The sequence below is a fragment of the Danio rerio genome, chromosome 18 (genome assembly GCF_049306965.1).
Source record: "Danio rerio strain Tuebingen ecotype United States chromosome 18, GRCz12tu, whole genome shotgun sequence".
Lineage (NCBI taxonomy): Eukaryota > Metazoa > Chordata > Actinopteri > Cypriniformes > Danionidae > Danio > Danio rerio.
Window position 1 is genome coordinate 29326600 of NC_133193.1, and position 25054 is coordinate 29351653.

The 25054-nt window shown below is 38.6% G+C and overlaps 2 protein-coding genes across 7 annotated transcripts in view; one reads left to right on the forward strand and one right to left on the reverse strand.

Moving 5' to 3' along the window:
• The window catches only part of drc9 (dynein regulatory complex subunit 9), a 54934-nt gene extending 40938 nt beyond the window's left edge, over positions 1 to 13996 (reverse strand). For 4 of the 5 annotated variants that reach the window (XM_073928777.1, XM_073928776.1, XM_068214704.1 and 1 more), the window contains exon 1: positions 13751 to 13996. In XM_073928777.1, the coding sequence (XP_073784878.1) occupies positions 13751 to 13849 (99 nt within the window). In that variant the 5' untranslated portion in view covers positions 13850 to 13996. The remainder of the gene's footprint in view (positions 1 to 13750) is intronic. The other variant, NM_001346240.1, reaches the window with a different exon arrangement.
• A 7375-nt stretch (positions 13997 to 21371) lies between these two features.
• The window catches only part of hipk3b (homeodomain interacting protein kinase 3b), a 95018-nt gene continuing 91335 nt past the window's right edge, over positions 21372 to 25054 (forward strand). For both annotated transcript variants that reach the window (XR_012393772.1, XM_005159174.6), the window contains exon 1: positions 21372 to 21700. The gene's annotated coding sequence lies outside the window, so the exon portion shown is untranslated. The remainder of the gene's footprint in view (positions 21701 to 25054) is intronic.

Here is a 25054-nt window from a genome sequence, read left to right on the forward strand (position 1 = left end):
AGTATCTCACATTTTAAAAAGAGCTACTAATATTTGCATACAGCAATTATCAAGAGTTCTTCTCTGTGATCCAATTTCCTGTCGAACTGTCTTGTGCACAATATTAACAAAATGGCTCAATAAATGGTGGTTACACCATCTTGACATTTCAGAAATTTGAGGTGACAGACAAAATTCCCCAAATGAATTATAATATTTAAAACAATTGTGCTATATTTACTTTTATTTACTATTAAATATGTCTAATGTAAAATTATGCCAAACTACCTGATACGATGTTTCATTGAGGCTTTCATATTTTTTAAACAAGGTAAACTATTTGGTACCATTTTTTTTTTGGTTACACCACATTGACATTCTTGCAATAATCCCCTAAAAATTATCTTAAAATGGATTAATACCAAAAAATTAGACTTGGTCCTCAAAATAGAGAATAAATGCAAGTAATTTGCTTATTTATTTTGAAACTGTAACCTACTTGAATTTATTTAAAAGACATGGACACAAAAAAATGATCGTCACGTCATTGACCCATATATATATATATATATATATATATATATATATATATATATATATATATATATATATATATATATATGTGAGTGTATGTATGTATGTATGTATGTATGCATATATATATATCAAACATCTTTAATACATATTAAATGTATTTTTTTGTTTTTCCTGTTTATTAAAATTTTATTTGATATTTTCCCTCAACATATTAATTTGGGTGTACTAATTTTTGGACTGTGATCTTCTGTTTATTTATTTTTTGTTAGATTAGTTCAAAATTTAGCTTTTTGCACATAGATATTATTGTAAAGCATCCTGTAGAAAATATTAATTTAAAAGAGATGTCTGTGATGGGTGTACTGAGCTATATTTGTCAAAGGGAATGCAACAATTTGCAGCGGATTCAAGAGCAAATTAAAAACCCTGTCGCTTGTGCATGCACAGCTATTTGTACCCATTGTTTTAAATTTAATGTGGTGACGTTAAGCACATTTTGAATGTTACAGAGAGTCTGCAAGGCTTTAACTTCTTTCTTGCAAGCTACAATTGGCAGTAGGCTAAGCACGCATTCTCTCTTTCTCTTTCGCACGCATGTGCAAGAACAATTTCAATGTTTTGTGACAAATACTATTAATTTAACCTTAATAATGGCCTATATTTTAAAGGATGCAATGTCCTGTCAGCCTTCTCTCTTGCTTTGTTGCAAGCCATACTGTAATTTTTGATTATTATGTTTAAATTATTATATGTTTGAACTCTAAAAACCAACGTGGCTCACTCGCTGTGAACAGCTGTGTCATTTTAGAGCTCCATTTAGTTCTTATTGCAATGATAGCACACAACATAATCGATGCATACGCTCGACCTTCAGGGTTTTACGACAATAATGTGCATGAGCAGTTATCTAGATTATTCAAACTGAACTCTTAGTTAGATAAAATGATCTTCAGCGAAGGGTCACGAAACACTAAATCATTTTTTGAGCTGTTGACAGTCATATTGTGTCCCATGCTGCTAAAAACCCTATTAGGACACATATATTACACAAAAAAAGTAAAAATTGGTTGTTTTTGCTTTACTTCAAGCAAATTTGTTCTTCCGGTTTTAAACAAATTTTTGAAGCTACCTCACGGTGATTAGATACTTGTGTGTATTCCAGCATGGAGAGTGGACGTCTGTACCTGGGAGTACATTGTGACGTCTCTGAGCATTAATTCATGAGTAAGACTTGGTTCAAACCAATGAGTTTGAACCAAATCAATACACAATAGACTCTATTGTGTATGCGGTGCAACTTCATTAATATGCATGATATCTTCGAAGACTATTTTTACCTGATTAAGTGTTCAAATGGCAAAAAACGAGCCACGTTGTGTTGCCAAAACAAGTGAAAGAAGAACTGTATGGCGATCCGGGTCGTCAGTGTTGCATTTATAAATGTGCTGCAATGAAGGTTTTGTTTTTATTTCCCCACTATGAAAGCGCAGCTGGACTCACTTGTGGATTACAGTGCACGCGACAGAAATACGTTTGTATGGAACATTTTTTACCCTAGAGCTTTTCACATGTGGAAATAGTGAAATCCGGATTTGCCGCTCGTCTCCTCTTGATAAAAACACGGCTCCAGTTGGTGTTGACTGTCCTGTCTCTATAGATTTGCTAAGTGTGTGTGATCAGTACCCTTTGTTTCTTTATTCAGATGGCACAGTTAGTTCGTATTGTCAGCAGTACTCTTTCAGTTTTTAAAGACATACCTTGGTCAAATGATTTCTAGGTAACTAAGTTTACAGTACATTAATTTCACTACAATATTATGGACTGAAATATCTGTATATGTTGCTCTCCAAGTGTAAAGATGTAAGCACCGCAATAAAACTATTACCTGCTTGTTGAATTTTCACCACATTTTGTTACAGGATAGTTTATACAAACACGGCTTTCTGACGCTACCTACTCAGTGCATCTAAGTTACAGAGAAATTAGTAGTTTTTTGTTTCTTATACGATATGAGGTAACAAACACTGTCACGACACTAGACGAAAACGATCCAATTGCAAGTATTTATTGAAAAAAAAAGGAAAAATGTATCAAAGGATACCACTGGATGAACTGAAGACAAGAATGTTCAAAACCAAAGAGAGCCACAGGTCACAATGAAGACATCAAACGGAACGAAGGATTCTGGGGAAACAACAGACAGGAACAAAGACAAACAACGGACTGATAACCAGAACATACCACAGGAGGAAAAATATAGCCAGCCAAATAAGGATCAGCTGGAGGATGATTAAGTCAGCTGATGACATCAGCTGATCCTATAACACTTTGTCAACACAAAAGGTAAACAAACACACACCCTCACAAATGACAACGCATAAGGCATGATACATAACATACAGGAGAAACACACAGATCCATAAACCATGACAGTCACTGTCTTTCTCCTCTGCGTTTGTGTGTTTATTTTGCCTCTATGAAAATCAGCGCATGCCCAAATGAAAACCCATCCATCTCCCCCTCTCCTGACACTCCCACATAAACAGAGCTTGATACCAACTTTCCTGACTTTTTCCAAACTAGAGGTCTAAAACGGGGTTTTATGATCCTTTAAAGGCACAGGCAAGAAAAAACAGCTACAATGCGCTCAGTGCTTAAAACTCTAATGTTCTGAAAGGGGTAATAAATAATCTGATGAGTGTGAGCTGAAACTTCACAGACATACTCTAGAGACACAAAAGACTTATCTTAAATCTTAAAAAAGGATAAAATAGATGCCCTTTAAACTAAAAAGAAATCCACAAGTAAGCAAAACATATGCAATAACAGACTAAACAGAACTGATGGCAGTTGAATAACAGATTTATACAAAAAAAAAAAAATTCTGATGTATTTTTTTCATGTTTTCATCCCCAACATAACAAAATGGTACTACATTTGCCCAGAGTGTACTGTTGAGTTTTTTTTTTTTAATGTTTTTTAATCAAATCTTTTTCTCAAAATATGTGTCAAAATGCAATTTGTCACCAAAAGACATTCAGCTAGCTGAAACACAGAAAAAGCTATGGCCAAATTGAGACGCAAAATCACCCCAGAGGGGATGAAAACATCCCCAACAGTATAAGGGTTAGGGATTCAAAAAATTCTAACAAGGGAGAAGTTGCATGATGCTTAACATAGTCATCTTAGTATTAATTACCATGTTTGTAAACATTCAGGATGTGCGTAAAGCAAGGTTGCAGTAAAAATCGGGAGCACTAGCATTTACAGCATGGGAATGACATTCGATGTGGTACAAAGTTTGTTGCTGTCTTAATATTGATTACATATATTATTTACATAATACTTTCAGCGTATTATAACAGCTCGTCACCCAGTGATAAGCACAGCTATTCTGCAAAATTAACGTCGAAGTGAGCAGCGTTCGTCTGACAGGTCCATTTTCAATAGCATCCTCCCAATGAATATTAATGATTACCAAATTCAAAACTATGTAGGGCTAAAAACCGAGATTCTGCCTAGTCAAGGACAAGGAAAAAGAGACAGAGCTATACAAGGCCAGGGTAATCATCAACAAGCAGAACAACTGCATTCTGACAACGAACTGCACCTGACCGGCAAGGTATGTGAACACACACGTTTAGGTTTCGTTCTTAGAATTCAGTGTCCACAGTTTAATTCACCATATTTAACTATTATTGCTGAAATCATTGCTGCAATCAAAAACGAGAAATGTGTATGATTCAGCATAGCGTCAACTTACCTGATATGAAATGAGAATTGCAGAGTCCAGCATTTTTAATTAGGTCGTTACTTTATTCAGCTCCCTTTTAGACATCTACGTTAGGCATTAAAAGCAGTGTGGTGTACTGTAAAAGAATTTGGCATCCTATCGCACAACATGACATGTTTGCTATTGCAACCGGTCTCTTTTTGCAACCGGGATCCAATGTGACATTATGTGTGACGTAGGTTGGTAATTCCTCCATAGCAGAGGTGTCCAAACTTGGTCCTGGAGGGCCAATGTCCTGGAGAGTTTAGCTCCAACCCCAATCAAACACACCTGGCTTAGAATCAAGCTCTTACTAGATAAACTAGAAACTTCCTGGCAGGTGTGTTGAAGCAAGTTGGAGCTAAACTCAATAGGACAATGGCCCTTCAGGACCGAGTTTGGATAACCCTGCTCTATAGGATCATGGGTGTCAGGTGTACAAATTGCTGTCGCCTAATAGTTCTTCTTGATGTCACCAAACACCACTTCTCTGACTTCATTGCTGAGTTTATTGTTGACATAGTTATCATCACCATTCACTTCGATAAAGATGTCATCAGTAGCAAAGTATATGCTGTATAAAATTACACAGCATGCAACAAAAGCAGTGTTGAAGTCTGGGGTCTGAAAAGAGACCTCAAAAATAAATGAATAAAGAGCAGGTCATGCCAAAGGCTTTCTCAATCATGCATCTGGCCCTTGAATGATGCCTATGTTAGTGGACCTCAATTGTAGAGCCAATAGGCACACAGTAGGAGTTCATGATGTTAATGAGTGATGTCAGCAGGGTTGGTCTCCATCTTTAGATCCACCAATCCCCTTAGGTGGGTACTGCTGCCTACTATAAATGCTGCTATTTTTAAGGGCCCTCACATCATGGAGATATCCAGCAAAGATGCCCAAGAACCTTCTGTGGTTCCTTGCAGCCTGGAGTTGCAGTGAGTGAAATAATTTCTCCATTAATAGGCTGCATTAATGGCTGGGGGATTTATGCAGATGTGGCAGCCATCAATAGTTGTGACTGCCACGTGATAAGTGCTCATTGGGGATACTTACCTGGGCTACATATATGGGAGACCACAAATACATGCCCTGGCATACATCCGGCTGCATTTTGTGTGTACTACTAACGCTACGGGGCCGTTTTGGCACAGCCAGAAACTTCTGTTCCATTTTCCAATTTGCACTTAGACTTACAGCTTAGCTCTATATGGAAGACTTTTCTGGCATAATCAGTTTGCTCAGTAAAGCCTAGTTCACACTAGAGGATTTTAAGGTGATTTGAGCCCGATTTGGAAGTTAACGAGCTTCCCGACAGATCTGGCTGTAATCGGGAAGAAATCTGCGGGTGCACATGCATGCAGTCATTTTGACCAATATGGTAATTACAGGTAGAAATGCTCAGTTCTTTACTGTTTTGTAATAATAATAATAATAATAATAATAATAATAATAATAATAATAATAATAATAATAATAAAATGTTAGAAAAAAATACACTGATATTTAGAAAATGTCAAGGTGTTATAGATATGTTAGTTTTATTTTAAAGAGTTATAAAATTACAAAAATAAAAAAATAAAAACCTTGCAGATGAGCGATTAATCCGCTGATGCATCAGCTGATTGACAATGTTTTTAAATGCTTCCTTGAAAGCTTGAAATGCTGTCAATGATCTAATCAGCACACAAGCAGCCTATAGTGTTCAGCCTTTTTTGATGACTCCTCCCTCAAAATTTCATTGGCTCTGGTTTGGTAGCTTGAATGAGCTGTTGGGGAATGAGTTGTGGTCAGATCATGTAATGTGTGACCCCCCTCTTGTTGATCATTCACGTAGTGTTGCGTAGTGTGAACACCACAGCGATTAAACGACAAAATCAATTTATGTAGTGTGAACGGCACAGCGATCTGCAGATGTTTAAAATCCTGTAGTGTGAACTAGGCTTAACTCACCTTGTTCATTCATTCATTTTCTTTTCAGCTCAGTCCCTTTATTAATCTGGGGTCGCCGCAGAGGAATGAACCGCCAACTTATTCAGCATATGTTTTACGCAGCGGATGAGCTTCCAGCTGCAACCCATCACTGAGAAACAGCCTCATTTACATACATACACTACATACAATTTACCACCAGTGGAGAGCACCATTGTTGTGAAGTGCTTTGGGTGTATAGCCATACACAATAAAATGCACTATATCTACACATTACATTATCCATAGTTCTGAGAGTACTAAAAAAATCACACTTAAGTAAAAGTTATAATACTTGCCCAAAAATGTAATGCAAGTAGAGTAAAATTATCTGTTATAAATATTACTCAACTTTTTTTCACAATTGCTTTTGTGTCTTCTGCATGATATGATTTTTCTTTGTGTGATTTGATTGGATGGGAATCACAGGACTGATTGTTCTAACCAAACACCTTAGACAAGAGTAGAAAAAAAAGTAGTGAAAAAGTACAGATACTGCACAAAAACAGTATTTGAGTAAAAGTACATATTTTAAAACTACTTAGTAAAGTACAATTCCTGAAAGAATCTACTCAGTTACAGTAATTTGAGTATGCTGGATAAGTTGGCGGTTCTGTGGTAACCCTGGATAAATAAAGGGACTAAGCCGAAAAGAAAATGAATGAATGGCTTAAGTACTGAGGAAACATACTATTTAAAGTAAACTGAATTAATTGTGCGAAATCTGCCTTTTTAAGCACGTTACAACTAACCCTCTGTCTGTTAGATGGAGTAAATAGTAAAATTTTTACTTTTGGCAACACTGTTGGAAGCATTAAAAGTGTCCAAGACAATGTGTAAAATCTTTACAAGCATTGGTCCACAAACTATTTAGATGAATGTCACTGATGAGAAGATGACGGATGTTTACTGTATGATGACCGAAATGGCCTTAAACACCCAGCAGGGACAAGATGTCAATATAACGTCAGATTGACATTGTACCCTAACGTCATGCGGCCATTGCATTTTGTTTGGAAATGAAAATCAGGTTGACGTCAGAACTCAATATCAGGCCAACCTTAATGTCCAACGACCAACCTAAAACCAACCAAATATCAACGTCTAATAATGTTACAGCTTAATATTATTAGACATTACCACTATGACATCTATCAGACTGTAACGGGGAGACTGACACGGAGGGATCCATTTTGCAGTATTTATTAAGTCACACTTAAACATCAACAACTCGCACGGCTGTGCGGACATACAACATACACATCAAAGGAGGTTTAGCAGATAACAGACGCAGAGTGATTACCAGGCTTGGGTCAGAGGCAGGCAGCGTGATTCAGAGTCCGTGTAACAGGCTTTGGTCGAGGGCAGGCAGCGAGAATCAGAGTCCGAGGAAACAGGCTTTGGTCGAGGGCAGGCAGAAGACAGAGCAGAGTCGTGAAACGGGCTGAAGTGGTAAACGGGAGATCAGGCAGGATAGAACGCTCAGAAATGCTGGCCGGGGCTAAACAAGACTTCGCACTGAAGTGTGTGTGTGAGCTGCTTATATGTGGTACGTGGGTCATTAGTGGAATGGAGAACAGGTGTGCTGGGATCAGGGTGAATGGATGACGTAATGGTTAGAAGTCCGGAGATGGTGACCTCTGCTGGTCAGCGAGGGGAATGACTGGGACCGAGTCGGTGACAGAGCCCCCCCCCAACGAACGGCTCCTGAAGTGAGGCAATTCTCGACGCCGGGGTCTTCCACGGGGGCGAGGGGCCGGCATCTCCGGATGTTGTGAGTGGAACTCTTCCAGTAGTGTGGTGTCTAGGATGTCTTTGCGGTTAATCCAAGATCTCTCCTCCAGGCCGTACCCCTCCCAATCAACGAGATATTGGAGTTGTCCACCCCGGCGTCTGGATCTCAGGATTTCGTGGATCTGGTAGGCCTCCTCACAATCGATCATGAGAGGCGGGGGACCCTGTTCACCGGCTGCCACCTCCCTATCCGCCTCGGCTGGACCAGCAGCAGGCTTGAGCAGAGAGACATGGAAAGTGGGAGAAATACGAAAATGATTAGGGAGTGTCAGTCTGAACGAAACAGGAGATATTTGTCTTTCAATTTGGAACGGACCCACGTACCTGGGACTGAGCTTCTTGCAGGGCAGTTTGAGGCGTAAGTCACGGGTGGAAAGCCATACCCATTGTCCTGGGGAATACATGGGACCAGAACGTCGGTGTCGATCGGCTTGTTCCTTGAAACGCCGTACGGCGTGAGAGAGGTGAGTGTGAGCTGCGTTCCAGACCTCTTCGCAGTTTTTAAACCAGGTATCCACAGCGGGGAGTTCAGAGGTCTCGCCGGACCAGGGAAAGAGAGGAGGTTGGAAGCCCAGTACGCATTGAAATGGAGTTAATCCAGTGGATGCCTTTCTTAGGGAATTTTGAGCATATTCTGTCCACATGAGAAATTTAGCCCATTCACTCTGGTTAGAGTGACAATATGTGCGGAGGAATCTGCCAATTTCCTGGTTCAAGCACTCTGTCTGCCCGTTGGATTGGGGATGATAGCCGGATGTTAGGCTGATATTAACCTGGAGATTTTTGAAGAATGCTGACCAGAGTCGGGATGTAAACTGGGGACCTCTATCCGAGACGATGTCTTCGGGGAGACCATAGTACCGGAACACATACTCACAGAGTAACTCGACTGTTTCCATGGCTGTAGGCAGTTTGGGTATGGGAATGAGACGGCAGGATTTAGAAAATCGATCTATTACTGTGAGGATAGTGGTTTTGCCTTGTGATATGGGTAGGTCGGTGACGAAGTCGATGGCGATGTGTGACCAGGGACGGTGTGGCACCTCCAGGGGTTGGAGTAATCCAGCTGGACGGTGACGGAAGTGTTTAGACATTTGGCAGGGTGAGCATTTATTGATGAAGTTGATGACGTCTTTGTTTATGGATGACCACCAATAGCGGGATTGAATCAATTGTACAGTGGCTGTGCTGCCTGGATGACCGGAACTGGGGTGGTCATGTATCTCGGAGATGAGCTTTTCTCGAAGTGACGGAGAAACAAAGATCTTGTCTTCAGGACAGGATTGTGGTGTGGGACTGGTTTCGGCGGCTTGAAGGATTTCATGTTCGATGTCCCACTGGATAGGAGCGACAATGAGAGGATCTTTGATTATGGGTTCATCATTGTATTCGGAGGTTTCATCGTCTGAGAGGCGGGAAAGAGCATCTGCTTTGATGTTTTTTGAGCCAGGGATGTAGGTGACTTGGAAGTCGAATCTAGTGAAAAACAGAGCCCATCGAGCCTGTCTAGGATTCAGACGTTTACAGGAGCGGATATATTCCAGGTTTTTGTGATCGGTGATGACAGTGAAGGGATGTTTGGCGCCTTCAAGCCAGTGTCTCCATTCTTCTAGCGCGGCTTTCATGGCGAGGAGTTCTCGGTTTCCCACATCGTAGTTCCGTTCAGCGGAGTTGAGTTTGCGAGAATAGAAGGCACAGGGATGGAGCTTCTTCGTAACTAGTGATCTTTGGGACAGGATGGCTCCAATTCCAGTGTTGGATGCGTCAATTTGAACTACAAAGGGTTGCTCGGGATCAGGATGACGCAGAATGGGTGCACTGGAGAAGCGGGTTTTGAGCTGAGTAAACGCTCGGACAGCGTCTGGGTTCCATTTGAGGCGAGCGTTGTTAGCTTTTACCATGGCGGTAAGTGGAGCAGCGACTGAACTGAAGTTTCTTATGAAGCGCCTGTAGAAGTTAGCAAAGCCCAGGAATCGTTGAAGTTGTCTTATGGTTTCGGGTTGTGGCCATTGTGTCACGGAGTCGACCTTTTGCTGGTCCATGGCCACGCCTTCGGGACTGATGATGTAACCCAAGAACGAAATGCAGGTCTGATGGAATTCGCACTTGGAGATCTTTGCATATAGCTGGTTTTGAATGAGGTGTTCGAGCACTGCCCTGACGTGCTGAATATGCTCAGATAGCGAATTTGAGTAGACCAGGATGTCGTCAATATACACTATGACCCATTTGTTGAGCATGTCTCTAAATACCTCATTTACAAAAGCCTGGAACACGGAAGGACTGTTTGCTAGGCCGAAGGGCATAACGAGGTATTCATAGTGGCCGTCGATTGTAGAGAACCCGGTTTTCCACTCGTCTCCCTGTCGTATGCGGATGAGGTTATATGCACTACGGAGGTCCAACTTAGTGAAATACTGGGCGGATCGGAGTTGCTCAAGGGCGGCTGGAACCAATGGCAAGGGGTAGCGGTATTTGACTGTGATCTCATTTAAGCCTCGGTAATCAATGCATGGGCGTAAGCTGCCATCCTTCTTCTTGACGAAGAAAAAGCCTGCTGAAGCGGGTGAGGTAGATGGTCGGATAAAGCCCTTTTCTAGCTCCTCAGAGATGTAATTCTTCATAGCTTCAGTTTCAGGTTGAGAGAGGGGGAAGATGCGGCCACGAGGGGGCGTGGTGCCTGGTAGTAGTTCGATGGCACAGTCATTTTCACGATGTGGAGGGAGCTTGGTAGCCTTCTGTTTGTTAAATGCCTCAGTTAAATCATGATAAGCATCAGGAACATGACAGAGTTCAGGGTCTTCTGTGTTGGTAATTGTGTTGATCTGGACAGGGGAAACAGAATGCAGACATTGGGTAAAGCATTGATTGCTCCATTTTGTGATCTCACCAGTTCTCCAGGAGACTTGAGGGTCATGTTGTTGTAGCCATGGTAACCCAAGAATTACAGAGTGCTTGGGGGACTCGATGGCAAGAAGGGAAATCTCTTCTTCATGGAGAGAGCCTGTTTGAAGAGAGATTGGTTGAGTCTGGAATTTTATGTGTCCCTCTCCCAAAGGGCGCCCGTCTACAGCAGTGATGGCGATGGAGGAATCACAGGAGGTTAAGGGAATGGAGTGAGTGGTGGCAAACGTGTAATCAATAAAGTTGCCAGCGGCTCCTGAATCGATCATGGCCATAGTCTCAATTTCATCTCCATTGTTTCTCAGAATGACAGGCAAATTCATAACATTATTAGTGGTAGTGAACATAGTGGTTGCACTCACCGAGACGGTTTTAGGGAGAGGCTTGTGGGGACATAAAACCTTCGTATGACCTGGAAGTCCGCAATAAATGCACAGGTGATTTCTTCTCCGTCGTTCTCGCTCCTCTGGGTTCAGGCGGGTTCTACCCAATTGCATGGGTTCAGCGGAGGTCTCAGGGGATACAGGACTGGAAGCAATTGAGCACAGTGGATTGCGAGTGCGGAGGAGAGTGTCTAACCTTATAGAAAGTTTGATTAGTTGATCCAGTGTTTTTCCCTCGTCACGACATGCCATCTCTTTCTGCAATTCTGGTTTTAAAGCCGTTCTGTAGAGCGTGGTAAGCGGATCATCAGCCCAGCCAGTTTGCGCTGCCAAGGTGCGGAACTGCAGTGCGAACTCAGCTGCGGAGCGATCTCCCTGTTGGATGCACAGTAGCTCCTCGCCAGCGTTGCGACCACCCTCCGGATGATCAAACACAGTGCAGAAACGTTTGAGAAAGTCATTAAACGAGGGAAATATCGGGGTACTGTCTGGCCAAACTGCAGTAGCCCAGTCTAGCGCTTTTACAGTGAGCAGTGAGCACACAAAAGCAATTTTCCCATTCTCGTCCTTAAACAGATGGGGCTGTTGGGCGATAAACAGTTTACATTGCAGTAGGAAGCCTTTACATTTTGCTGGGTTACCTGAGAACTTGTCAGGGAATGCCAATCGAACTCCGGAAGTCATCGGGGGTTGTGCAACAACAAGTGGACTTGGAGAGTAGTTGGCGGTGGGTTGCGCAGTGGCAGCAGCTTGCAGGTTTTGTAGGGATTTCACCAGTTCGTCTGTTAACTGAGTTAGATGTGTTAGTTGTTGTTGGTAAGTAGACAATACCTGAGCTTGTGCTGTGACTTCGTGAGACAAAACCTGGATGGCTGCGGGATCCGTGTTGGGCGAAGTCTTCTGTAACGGGGAGACTGACATGGAGGGATCCATTTTGCAGTATTTATTAAGTCACACTTAAACATCAACAACTCGCACGGCTGTGCGGACATACAACATACACATCAAAGGAGGTTTAGCAGATAACAGACGCAGAGTGATTACCAGGCTTGGGTCAGAGGCAGGCAGCGTGATTCAGAGTCCATGTAACAGGCTTTGGTCGAGGGCAGGCAGCGAGAATCAGAGTCCGAGGAAACAGGCTTTGGTCGAGGGCAGGCAGAAGACAGAGCAGAGTCGTGAAACGGGCTGAAGTGGTAAACGGGAGATCAGGCAGGATAGAACGCTCAGAAATGCTGGCCGGGGCTAAACAAGACTTCGCACTGAAGTGTGTGTGTGAGCTGCTTATATGTGGTACGTGGGTCATTAGTGGAATGGAGAACAGGTGTGCTGGGATCAGGGTGAATGGATGACGTAATGGTTAGAAGTCCGGAGATGGTGACCTCTGCTGGTCAGCGAGGGGAATGACTGGGACCGAGTCGGTGACACAGACGTTGGATTTTGGTTGCCATACCTGATGAATAAATGTCAGTATTTGACGTTAATATGACTTTGGTTTAAGATGTTGGCTCAGCTGTGGATTTTGGTCTCTTTCTAACAAGCTACAATCGATAAAATATCAACGTCATTTGACGTCATTATTGGATATCAAAATAACGTCCTTAGACACTGGCAAGACATAGAATTTTGGTCACCTGACATCACAACCTAAATCAAACATAATATAATTTTTTTATGACGTTGTGGGCATACTGGACAATAACTATGCACTACAGAATGTCACATTTAAACACATGCACAAATTACATGTACACGCATTAGCTTTTTACAGCACTATATATATATACATATAATTTTTTTGATTTTTTTTTAACACACACGCCTCACCTAGAAATGAGCACTGGTTAAATGATCACCAGTGCTACCTCCTCATAATGTGCTATATATATATATATATATATATATATATATATATATATATATATATATATATATATATGAGAGTTTAGTATGTTTGGGAGTTTAGTCTTCATAAGACTTTGTAGAAATTCTGTTAATTAAACTGCACAACCCAAAAGAAACAATGATAATCAAACGGATATGAGTCGGCTAACTATTGAATTGATTTTATTTTATTTGACATTTTTGCATTATGAGAAAAAAGTGTCGTTATGGATGTGACAGCTGTGAATTTGACCAATTATTTGACCAAAACCAAAAAGTGTTACTTTGTGCCCCGCTCTACCCTACTAAAAATAATTTCATGACTTGAAACTGTTTAAAATAATGTTTAACGCAACAACATCATATAATAGCCTATCAACCAACAAATCCTAACTTTGTTTAATTCACCAATAATTATTGGCCATGACACTAAATATAAAACATAATTTAACAAGCATATCGGGCATAACCGAGCAAATGTAGCAGGAAGCAGATTACTAAATGTCCTAAATTTGATGTTGTTACTCACAGTCTCCGCTCCGGGGCGTATAATATTTCCTAACACTGACAGCTGATCAGCGCAATCCTGCAGCAAAGCACACGCTCTGAGCTCCTCCACGGACGTCATACTGCTGATTTGGGCTATATAGAAATTTAGATAAATATATAAATAAAATTAAAAGGTTTCTTTCTTTTAATCCTTCTAAACAAAGAGGCAAATCAGCCGTGAAGAAGACGCTACACGTGCAGCTGTAGCAACAGCGTCCGTCGTCATGACAGCACGTCTTGTACACACAGATCCGCTCCGTTTGCTGGCTGTTCTTACAACAGACTGAATTAATTTACGTTCATGAACATCATGTTTTGACCAGTTTTCCATGCATTTTTTGTCTGCTAGAAGGTGGTTTATTGACAAAACTGACTTATTTTGACATTTTGACTTATTTTGTTTTTCTTTATCTTAAACATGCTGTTCATTGGTAATGTTCAGGACTTCTAGGTATTTTTATAGGTAACCCTTTTAAGATTTATAATCAGTAGATTTGTCTACAATACTCAGTTTTGGGCTGCACGGTGGCACAGTGGGTAGTTCGCCTCACAGCGAGAAGTTTGTTTGTTCGAGCTTCGGCTGGGTCAGTTGGCGTTTCTATGTGGAGTTTGCATGTTCTCCCTGTGTTTTCGTAAGTGTGTTTTTTGGGTGCTCCGGGTTCCCCCATAAGTCCAAAAACATGTGGTATGGGGAGAGCGGGGGACGTGTAACACTTTTTGGTTTTGGCCAAATATAAAATATATGGTTAGACAAACCATATTTTTAACCAACAACACACAAGCCTCTCCTACAAATGAGCACTGGTTGTATGATCGCCGGACGTATGTGCATTGCCAAAAGTGCCAGGAGTAAAAAATACTATTTACCCCACCTGTGGGGCAAGTTGTGACAGACAGAGTTTTAGTTGTAACATATGCTTATAAAGACATATTTAGTATTGCAGGTTTCAATGCTGGTTTTGCTGGTATGGATGCTTGTTTTGCTGATCTCGATGCTGGTCTTGCTGAAACCAACATTGAGACCAGCAAAATCAGTATTGAAACCAGCAAAACCAGCATCGAGACCAGCATTAAAACCAGCAAGACCAGCATGAAAACCAGCGAGACCAGCAAAACCAGCATTGAAACCAGCAAGACCAGCATCGAGACCAGCAAAACCAGCATCGAGACTGGCAAGACCAGCATCGAGACCAGCAAAACTAGCATTGAAACAAGCAATACCAGCATTAAACCCAGCAAGACCAGGATCGAGACCAGCAAAAACCAGCATTAAAAACACCAAGAGCAGCATCGAGACCAGCAAAACCAGCATTAAAACCAGCAATACCAGCATCGAGACCAGTAAAAACCAGCATTGAAACCAGCAAGACCAGCATTAAAATCAGCAAGACCTGCATACCAGCAACAATACATACCTTACCAGTATGCTAGGTTTTTTTTTGTTTTTTTTTTTATAGCAGGGATAGTGTAAGGCTGCGTTTTAGCTGGATTAGCTTGTCGGCTGGTCATTATAACTACAATTTTTAAAGTAGGCTACCAAAATATTTGCTAAAGATTTAGAATAAAGAAATATGAATAAATATTTATTTTTAATATTCAAATTTATTACATCATATTTCATTATAATTTTTTAAAAATCTGTTAAAGTTTTAAACAAAAACTGTTGTCTATTGTCACTTATGTAACAAATTGGCCAGCACATTCAACTTTCCTCAGTCAGAATTTGGCTGTTTGAAAAATAAAAAGATAAAATATAATAATAATAAAAGGGTTTCATGATTTGTCTTGCCTCTCTTGTAAAAAGTACATGTGATTAAAAATTAATGGATAGCCAAATTAGTATTTTAGTGCTTTGGCTATTTTTATTTCAAGAATATTTGTTACAAGATTCAGAATAAAAGTTACAAGTAAAATGTTTTCTCTATTTAAAAACAATCCAGTAGTAAAGGATGACTTCTCTTATGTCAGATTGTGTTTTCTTGCACAGCTGGATGTTGAAAAATAATAGTTTGCCTTGAACAAAACTGATTAGCTGAAGTCACACTGATGTGACGGTCAACAGAGGATTCCACTTAGTCTTAAAGCCTTTTTCAATTGGTTATTTTTTTTTTTTAGAATTTATGATGGTGAAGCAGTCAAAATAGGACAAATGAGCTCATTGGACAAACTAACTTTGGACCTTTGTCATTGAGGAGGGTCTTTCTAACCACCAAATAACCCCCTGGCCATGGAGCTGTACTTCTATCACTGTTTCATTACTCATTTAAGCTTACCCCCAAAACCGGATTAAAACCAGCAAGACAAGCATTGAGACCAAAACCAGCATTGAAACCAGCTAGACCAGTATTGAAACCAGCAAGACCAGCATCAAAACATAGAGTATATGCTGTTTTTTTGTATTTTGTTTTTCTTGTTTATTTTTAAGCAGGGAAGGTGTAAGGCAGAGTTTCTCAACCACGTTCCTAGAGGACCACCAGCACTGCATGTTTTGAATGTCGCCTTTGTCTGTCACACCCATTACAGGTGTAGTCTCTGCTAATGAGCTGATGATCTGAATCAGGTGTGTTTGGTTAAGGAGAGGTGGAAAATGCAGAGCTGGTGGTCCTAGGAACGTGGTTGAGAAACACTGATGTAAGTTTTGTTTTCTTCCTAAATTGTGGACCTTTTTGGAGTTATCTGCCTCGTTTTTTTTAAATACTGCATTTTAGCTGTATTAGCTTGCCGGCTGATCATCATAGCCACACTATTTAACGTAGAGCTACCAAAGTATTTCCCAAAGATTTAGAATAAAGAAATATGAATTTAGGGCAGTACAGTGGTGCAGTGGGTAGCACAATAGAACAAAATTATAGTAAACGAGCTTTGTGAGTTGTCAGTAAAAAAGTACATTTGATTGAAAATGAATGGATACCAGCACTAGCCAAATTAGTATTCAAATTCATTTTTAATTTGGGCCCCTTTTGGTGCACAGCTGGATGTTGGACTCATGAAAAATAATAGTTTGCCTTGAACAAAAACTGATTAGCTGAAGTCATACTAATGTGACAGTCAACAGAGATTTACGCTTAGTCTTAAAGACGTTTTCAATGGGTTATTTTCACAATTTATGATGGTGAAGCAGTCAAAATTAGACAAGTAAGCTCATGGGACAAACTCTGGACCTTTGCCATTGAGAGGCGTTTTTCGAACCACACAATAATAACCCCCTGCGGACTGTACTTCTATCTCCTGTTCCTTTACACTGAAAATCTTACTGTTTTCTTCAAACCTCAAACTTAAAGGTACTGTACCTTTAAGTAATGTACCTTTAAACTTAAATACTGCAGTTGACCATAAAATTAGGCTACATTTCATTTTTAAGCCTACTCAGCCTCCACTTGTTCCAAACCTAGTTCAACTTTATCGTCTTAACACAAAGGAAGATTTACTGAAAAAATGTTTGGGGGAAATAAAACAGCCACTTCCATACTATTTAGTTCCTACAATGGGAGTCTGAACTGATAGTGAGAAAATTTTTAGTTTATGGAGCCATATCCCATTAAAATATTAGCTTTCGTGTATGTTACTTTTTCTAAACAGCAGAGGGCAGCAGAACGCGGGATAATGCTCCGCGCATGTCAGGCTGTACTAACAGAACGCAGAGTAGTCTACTTCAATAGATAACACGTAGAGCACGTGCGGCAGGATTAAACCACAACACTTAAATGTCCCTCTACAATTGCAAATGCCTGTAACAAATGTCTTAAGTATTTACAAAGCCTCCAGACTGACTGACAGGCCAGTAGGATATAAATGGTGAGAGCTCAGACAGTCGCACACACACACACCTGTTGGCAGAGCAGCTGGAAATGGGCTTTTGCCTCACCACATTCAGGGCAAACAGATGACCATAATTAACTGAAACCAGGTTAACAGCATGAGGCTAAACGGTGGACGGAGAATCACGTGACTAGTTTAAAAATGATTAATCCCTAACCACAACGTGAGAATAGGAATACAGTCTTTCTAAACAAGCACTGTAGAAAGAATTAAGTATGAAAAAAATATGTGATGCTTAATTATTTAAAATGTGGACTTGTATTTTTAAATACTTTAGATTCTATAAATAAAACTACTTGCAGGTTTACTAATATATGTATGTATGTATATATATATATATATATATATATATATATATATATATATATATATATATATATATATATATATATATATATATATATATATAATTTTACCAAAAGTGGGGTGAAAATATATACATTCAACCCCATTATTATTATTATTATTATACCCCCCCCCCCAAAAAAAAAAAAAAAGAATAAATAAATGTTTTTTTTTTTCATCTTAATAGACAATAAAGAGAAAAATAAATAAACTTTTTCTGAAATATTTGGAGTAAACTATATAATTAGTGTATTTTAAAATGTATTATTTACAATTTGTATTATAACTTCATTAAGTATTTTACGTTCATGCATTACAATTGTGTAATCACCATAATCATATATTTAACAGGGTAACAGGCTGGACATTGCAATAAGAACTAAGGCAACTTGTTTGCCACACCCTCACTCAGTTATGAACAACAAAATGAGGTAACTGAATTATCAAGAGGAAAAAAGCATCCTTTGTCTCATCTAAGACATCACATCAGTTGTCAAAAAATCCAAATGATTAACAAAAAACATGTACAATTTCATGCAAATAGTACAGTAAAAACTGAAATTGTTATAGTTAGGAAAATATATAAAAGATTTAAAAAAGTGTACAAAATATAATGTTTTTAGGGCAACAAAGCTCAACAAGGCATCCCAAATGACGTGACAGGCAACATTCTGCCTTACCCGCCCACCTCCAAACACTACTCCAGTCAGGCACACCTCGCAAAATGGCTAGTAACGTTGATGTAATCCTCCTATATAACCAACAGCGGGTCTGACGTTTGAAAGCACTTTGGTTTCCCTGTAAGTTATGAGGGTGATGGCAAGAGAGTGGTGGATAAAAAACAATGACATCTGCTATGACAGTAAGCTATTTTAGCAATAATATTTGAGCATGTCAATTTATTTACACTGACATCACGGAATCAGTAACTGGAATTAGCCGAAAACTGGAAACACGCGCACTACATGCAATTATCCATGCAACATTCAGACAGGAAATTACTACATATACAAACAGAGCAAAACAAATCACCGAGGCGATCGATACATTTATAGCTGTAGCAATGACACTTTAATCGGTAGTGGAAATTTCGGTTTGAAGAACATCTTACAAGTAATAGAGCCCCGTTACATTATTCCTTCATAAGCCCATTTCAGTCAGATAATTCCTGCTTTCAGGTCCACTAAAATAGCAGGTGACAGTCAAATCAAGCAGATCTGTGCTGTCTGAAGAAAAGGTGGACACTCATCTTTCTAAAATAAAAAAGTACATAAAAATTGATTGAAACTGAGTTCTATAAAAAAAAAAAACTAAATTGTTCTTTTCTATTTGTTTAACTACTACAATATTACATTTATTTTTTATAAGTAGCCTTTTGATTTTGAGTAAAAAGAAGGATTTGTTTTATTTGCTGCTAAGCAGAAAGCCCAGAAGTATAGCTCTATCACTGTTTAAAGTAAAAGAAAAAAAGATCATACTTTAATGATGTTAGTTTTAAAACAATAAAAAAAAATCAGAGAAATCCTCTAGGTTTTTCATTTTTTTGCTGTGTTAAAAACATAATGAACTGTGACACCACTGTGTCGTATCGAACAGAACCATGATCTTTGTGAAACGTTACATCCCTAATATATATATATATATATATATATATATATATATATATATATATATATATATATATATATATATATATATATATATATATATATTTTTTTTTTTTTTTTTTTTTTTTCTCAAAAATAAATGTTTATTTTTTGCTTCAATACAAAATATAGAGAAACGTAAATAAACTTTTTCTGAAATATTTGTGGTGAACTATATAATTAGTGTATTTTAAAATGTATTATTTACAAATTGTATTATAACTTTATTAAGTATTTTACGTTTATGCATTACAGTCGTGTGATCACCACAAACATATATGATTAACAAAAAGACACACCAATAAAAAAAACTCAGCCATTATAGGTTAAAGGTAAACAAGTTATTTTAATCTTTAATCGAGTGGTTGGGTTTGTTCATATTTTACCCAAATATGAGTTGAAAGTATTTTTATACTTTTCAGATGTTCAAGTATAAACATTACAGCTGTAAAAGCTAAACAGTTCTTTCAACACTTACTGTATGTCATTGTAGCACTTTTCCACTGAGTAATTTAGAAACCACCTCCCCTACCGCCTGACATCCTCTTACCAGAGACAATGCAGAAGGGACTAAAAACCCCAGCTGGTCAAACAGAGCTGACCAAATTGCTTGAGCGGTGTTTCTTATGCGCATCCACAAACAAGTAGCATTCAACTAAACAAACTGAAGTACCTCATTGTTAAAGGTTGCCGCTGTTCTGTCTCTTTTCAGCTGCTTTAAACTTACAAAAAATGTGTCAACGACAGGTTTATGCTAATTAGTATCTTTAGTGAATGCAGTAAAACAGTATCCAGTGTAATCCAGCTTACTGTAGGTCAGTAACAATCAGATAAACAGCATCTCTTCTGTGGGCGGCTGACATTTGGAGATGACAAAACACAAGCACTCAGGCAGACAACTGAGGTTAATTCAGCATGAACCACTTAAACACAGGTTACGGTGATTTTTAAAGATTATCATTTTAAAATCTTCATGATTCAACATGTACTATATTGTATTGACCACCACTGCTTTTTTATGTCATGTACTAATTTACATTTTTTATTTATTATCTGTGTTTAGCCTACACACATGCACATCACATTTTCATGCTTCAAGGGAGGTTCTTATAAACATAATCACATTTATATCGTAAGGACTGTATTTTGTGTGCTATTCCCAACCCTTTCCATAAACCCAACCCTCACAGAAAACATTCTGCACTTTTACATTTATCAAAATGGTTCATTCTGGATTATTTACGAGCCTCTTTCCTCATGGTTGGCCAAAAAAAATCCCCACAAGCCTACATAATCCTACATTATAACTATACTTGTGGACATTTTGTATGAACACCAGTTGAACGCACACACACACACACACACACACACACACACATATATATATATATATATATATATATATATATAAGTTGGCGGTTCATTCTGCTGTGGAAACCCCTGGTTATTAAAGGGACTAAGCTGAAATAAAGTGAATAAATTAATACATTTCATTTCTTTTTCTAGCACTATGAGGTTTGCGTTCTGCAAGTTGCATTTGTGTACGTGAAATTTACATAATAATAGTACAAAAACTAACTTGACTAACGTCAAAGAGCATGGAATCACCATTCTAAGCTCTTTGCTAACGTTACTGTGTGTTGTGTATTGCGGTAACTATGGCTACCACTGTTTTCTTTTTTTCTTTTTTTAACAGGGTTGCCGTCACGTCTGAATCGACTGTTCTGTCTCGTCGCTCGATTAGTTCAGCCTGACGCAGTGTCATAAGCAGCAAACATTCCTCGCGCAGCTGAGAGTGAGTGAGCGAGCGAGTGAGTGCAGAGGGACATGACATCGACTGTCAGAGCTGCTCTTCCCCGCACACAACATGGGCTCCACCGCCCATACCACCAAAACCAGAGCTCAAGCATCAACGCAATGTCCCGGACTCGGTTCTGTGTCGTGAATAGCGCGTATTGTTAGGCTATTTGAGGTGTAAAGATGTGGGTGATGGTGCTGTGGACTCAGGACAAGATGGCAGCAGTATGAGAAACACACATCAACATGCTGTGAGTTCAGTTGAAGTGTGTAAAATGATCGGAGAAGACCTGGATTATATCTACTGTTACTCCGTGTGAAAGGTGAGACTTTTGCATTTTGAGCGATTGTGATTTGTTGTTTATCGCGGAGGCTTTCTGGAAGATGAAAACAAAAAACGGATGACCACATCGGTTGTGTGTCAAATCCTAGTGAGTTGCCTACTAAGGAAACAGGTTAGGGTGTTGGGGATGTTCGATGCAAACGTTGATTGTGAACAAACTAATGTTTTTTAATTATGCATGAAGTCCACACGAATGCCTTGTCAAGGTAACGTAATCATATCACCAGTGTTGAGATATTCATTTGAGGCAGGAGTCTAGCTCTTTTATGTTACCATTTAAATGGGAAGTTCGTAGCCTATGTGTATAATTTCTTGCTTTAATTATTAATGGAACATTGCATCATTTGGTCTTACGTCACTAAATGAGGAAAAGGTAGCTAGTTGGATGATAACAATAGGTTTGTGCGTCAAATTTTTCAGTTTAAAAGGAAAATTTCTTTTAGAGGAAAGTTTTACTGGAGGATAGAGGTAAAGTTGGTTTTATATTCGTTTATTCAGACATTCATCTTAATAATATAATTTCAGAAAATAATTCTTTGCAAATTCTAAATAGGGAAATCATATTAGCAAATGACTATCAAAGTACAACATTGTTCACAGTGAATTAGATAGTGTTATTGATTTTTAGAAGTTATACTTGTAAAAGTAACACAGTAATCAATACAGAGACTGCTAAATGAATGAATGTGTGAATAAAAAAAACAAATTTACCTCTGGAGACTGGAATAGAAAATACATAAATATTGCATTTTTAACAAGGCAAAAGAAATACATTTTAAAAATCTACCTAAAATTTATCCGGTTAATTTTAGTATTTTTGAATTTTGGACTTTAACAGCTTCTGTTCTATCTGCAAACGAGCAGAGGAGACATCAGTACAGATTTGACATTTGCCGTAAAATCTCAAAACATAAATTGACAGTGAGAGTATATGTTAACATTATATTGAAACGTCTCTTTATATTTTCCAAAACAACTAACCACAGAGTTATGGGATCACAAAAAATATCAGTCTGAAACCATATTTTATATTTTAAACGAGGAAAATCAAAAATGCGTTATGGATGTGACGAAAAAACTCTGCAAGTTTACAGCAACATACTTTGTAGAAATTCTACGACAAAATTTTGCCTGCAAAATAAGTGATTGACAGGTGGTAATTTGTGTAACGTATCTTTATTTATTTATGGTTTAGTTATGGGTAAAACAAGACCATGCGGTTCAGTTAGTTGAAATGGTAGGCTACAAATAATTAATTCACCGTCGGCAATAACGACGATCCATACTATGGTCGACATCGCACATACCTAAATTGTGTATTTTAAGTGTTTCTTTTTAAAATTTGTTTTTATCTATGTCTGTGAATAGTTTATTACGTTTTATTCAGATGCACTTTTCTATAGAATCATCTCAACCTAAATCTAAAATCATTTATCCTTTTCAAGTAGAGATATTAAAGTCATCTGCTGAAATGGTAATCATTTTGCAGTATACATCACAGAAATGTTGTGTTGATTTTTCCAATATCGTGCAGCTCTACTTCAAATGTTGACTTCTGTATAACGAAAGGTATAGTATAGATATCATACTATAATTCTATTATTTATTCATTATTTATTTATTATTTATATTAATCAATTACCTATTATTTCAATGCCGTTTAAGAAAGCTTTAGTGTTAGCTAGCTCACAGATGGAATATTTGTTGATTGGATTGATCCAAACAATCATAACCATACTAAAGTCTGCACAAGACAAATACAGAAACAAGCACATTAAGGGAGGGGTTTATTTCAGCTATAAATATCTTGATGAGACGCGGAAAAAAACAAAAAACAAATAGGAGAATAAATGAAACTAAGTAAGGAGAGAAGATAATTGAGTTTGGAGAGAAAGCTCTAGTCAACAACCGAGTGCATTAGGAGACTTTTTAAAAGTGCTAATTGAGGTTGTTTTGAGGCAGCATGCGTCTGCAGTGGAATAGGTCAAGTGTTAAATAAAAATAGACTCATTTACTATGCATGAGAAAAACTCATGTGGGGTGTTAACATTACCCGTTGTGCTTTGTCAGTATTTTTAAGATCTGATTAAACAGAGTTGCTTATCTTCTTGATGAAAACACTTTTTAACTTAATAGTAAAATGTGAAGAGATGGCTTTAGTTTTAGATTTGAATGTATGCTACAATGGTGTTTTTTGGGGCTTGGAAATGCAAACTTTGTGGCAAGTGAAAGTTTAAGAACTTAATTGTTGCCACAAACTACATCAAATGTGATTTTGGTGGTTTAATATTTGTTGATACTCTAATTGCAGACTGTATTAGATGCTAATCGAACAAAATGCTAATCGATTAGCATATTAGCTTTAGACGGCAGGGGAGGGACTGTGTTTCAAAGCCACGCCTCCTGAAATCGTGAACGTGCGCACCGCGACACGACAGCAGACAACCCACTGGTTCATGTCATTCGCAAGTTAGAAGTGCATGTGGTGGTTGGCCCGGTGGGGTGCAGGAATTTCACTTATTACTATGCCACACTTTCATGCTATTTCAGAGCGAATATTTAGAGTAGCGGTGATCAATATCACAGGCTGTCATTGTTCAGAAATAAACCAATGTGAAAATAAAAGCAACTTCTGCTCAGTATAGCAGGTTAGGCAGTATAGCGGTATTTACCAATCTTTAAACTAAATATAAATCTACATTATCGATGCTGTAAAAGGCCCTTACGAAATTGACAATAGTCTCATCAATGATTCACCGGAGTATTTCAGTGACTGAACAACACGTCTGTGCATATAACATTAACCGATTTGTAACAACATCTGCATCAGCTCTGTGACTAAAAGATTTTAAAACAGAACATTACCTGTCTAACAGAAATACTTGAACCGTAGTATCGTCCTTCCTCCAGGATGCAAAAATAACTCCAATGTTGATTCAGAAGTTAAAAGAATTTCAACTCAGCATTTGGTTTTGCCGCAACTGTGACTGTCTTGTGTGCACGTGACGTGAACACGTGGCGCTCATGCAGGGCGGGCACACGATAATGGCGGATATGCGTGAACGGAGATGCGCAAAAGCCCAAATCTGCATTTGTTATTACAGTTTGAGCTACCTATCAGAATTATGGGAGTTGTTGGCCCAACAATATTTAATTGGATAAATATTTTTTAGTTTTGAGTTCAAATCAGTTTTTATAATAGAACCTTCAGTAAATTTTGAGTTAGTGACACTCATTTTATTTGATAAAGTTGACTGTTGGGTTTACAGTGTAGTACGGTGTTTCCCAAAACCTTTGTTAGGCAATTAAAATAGGAAGCTGTTCTTCGAAGCAT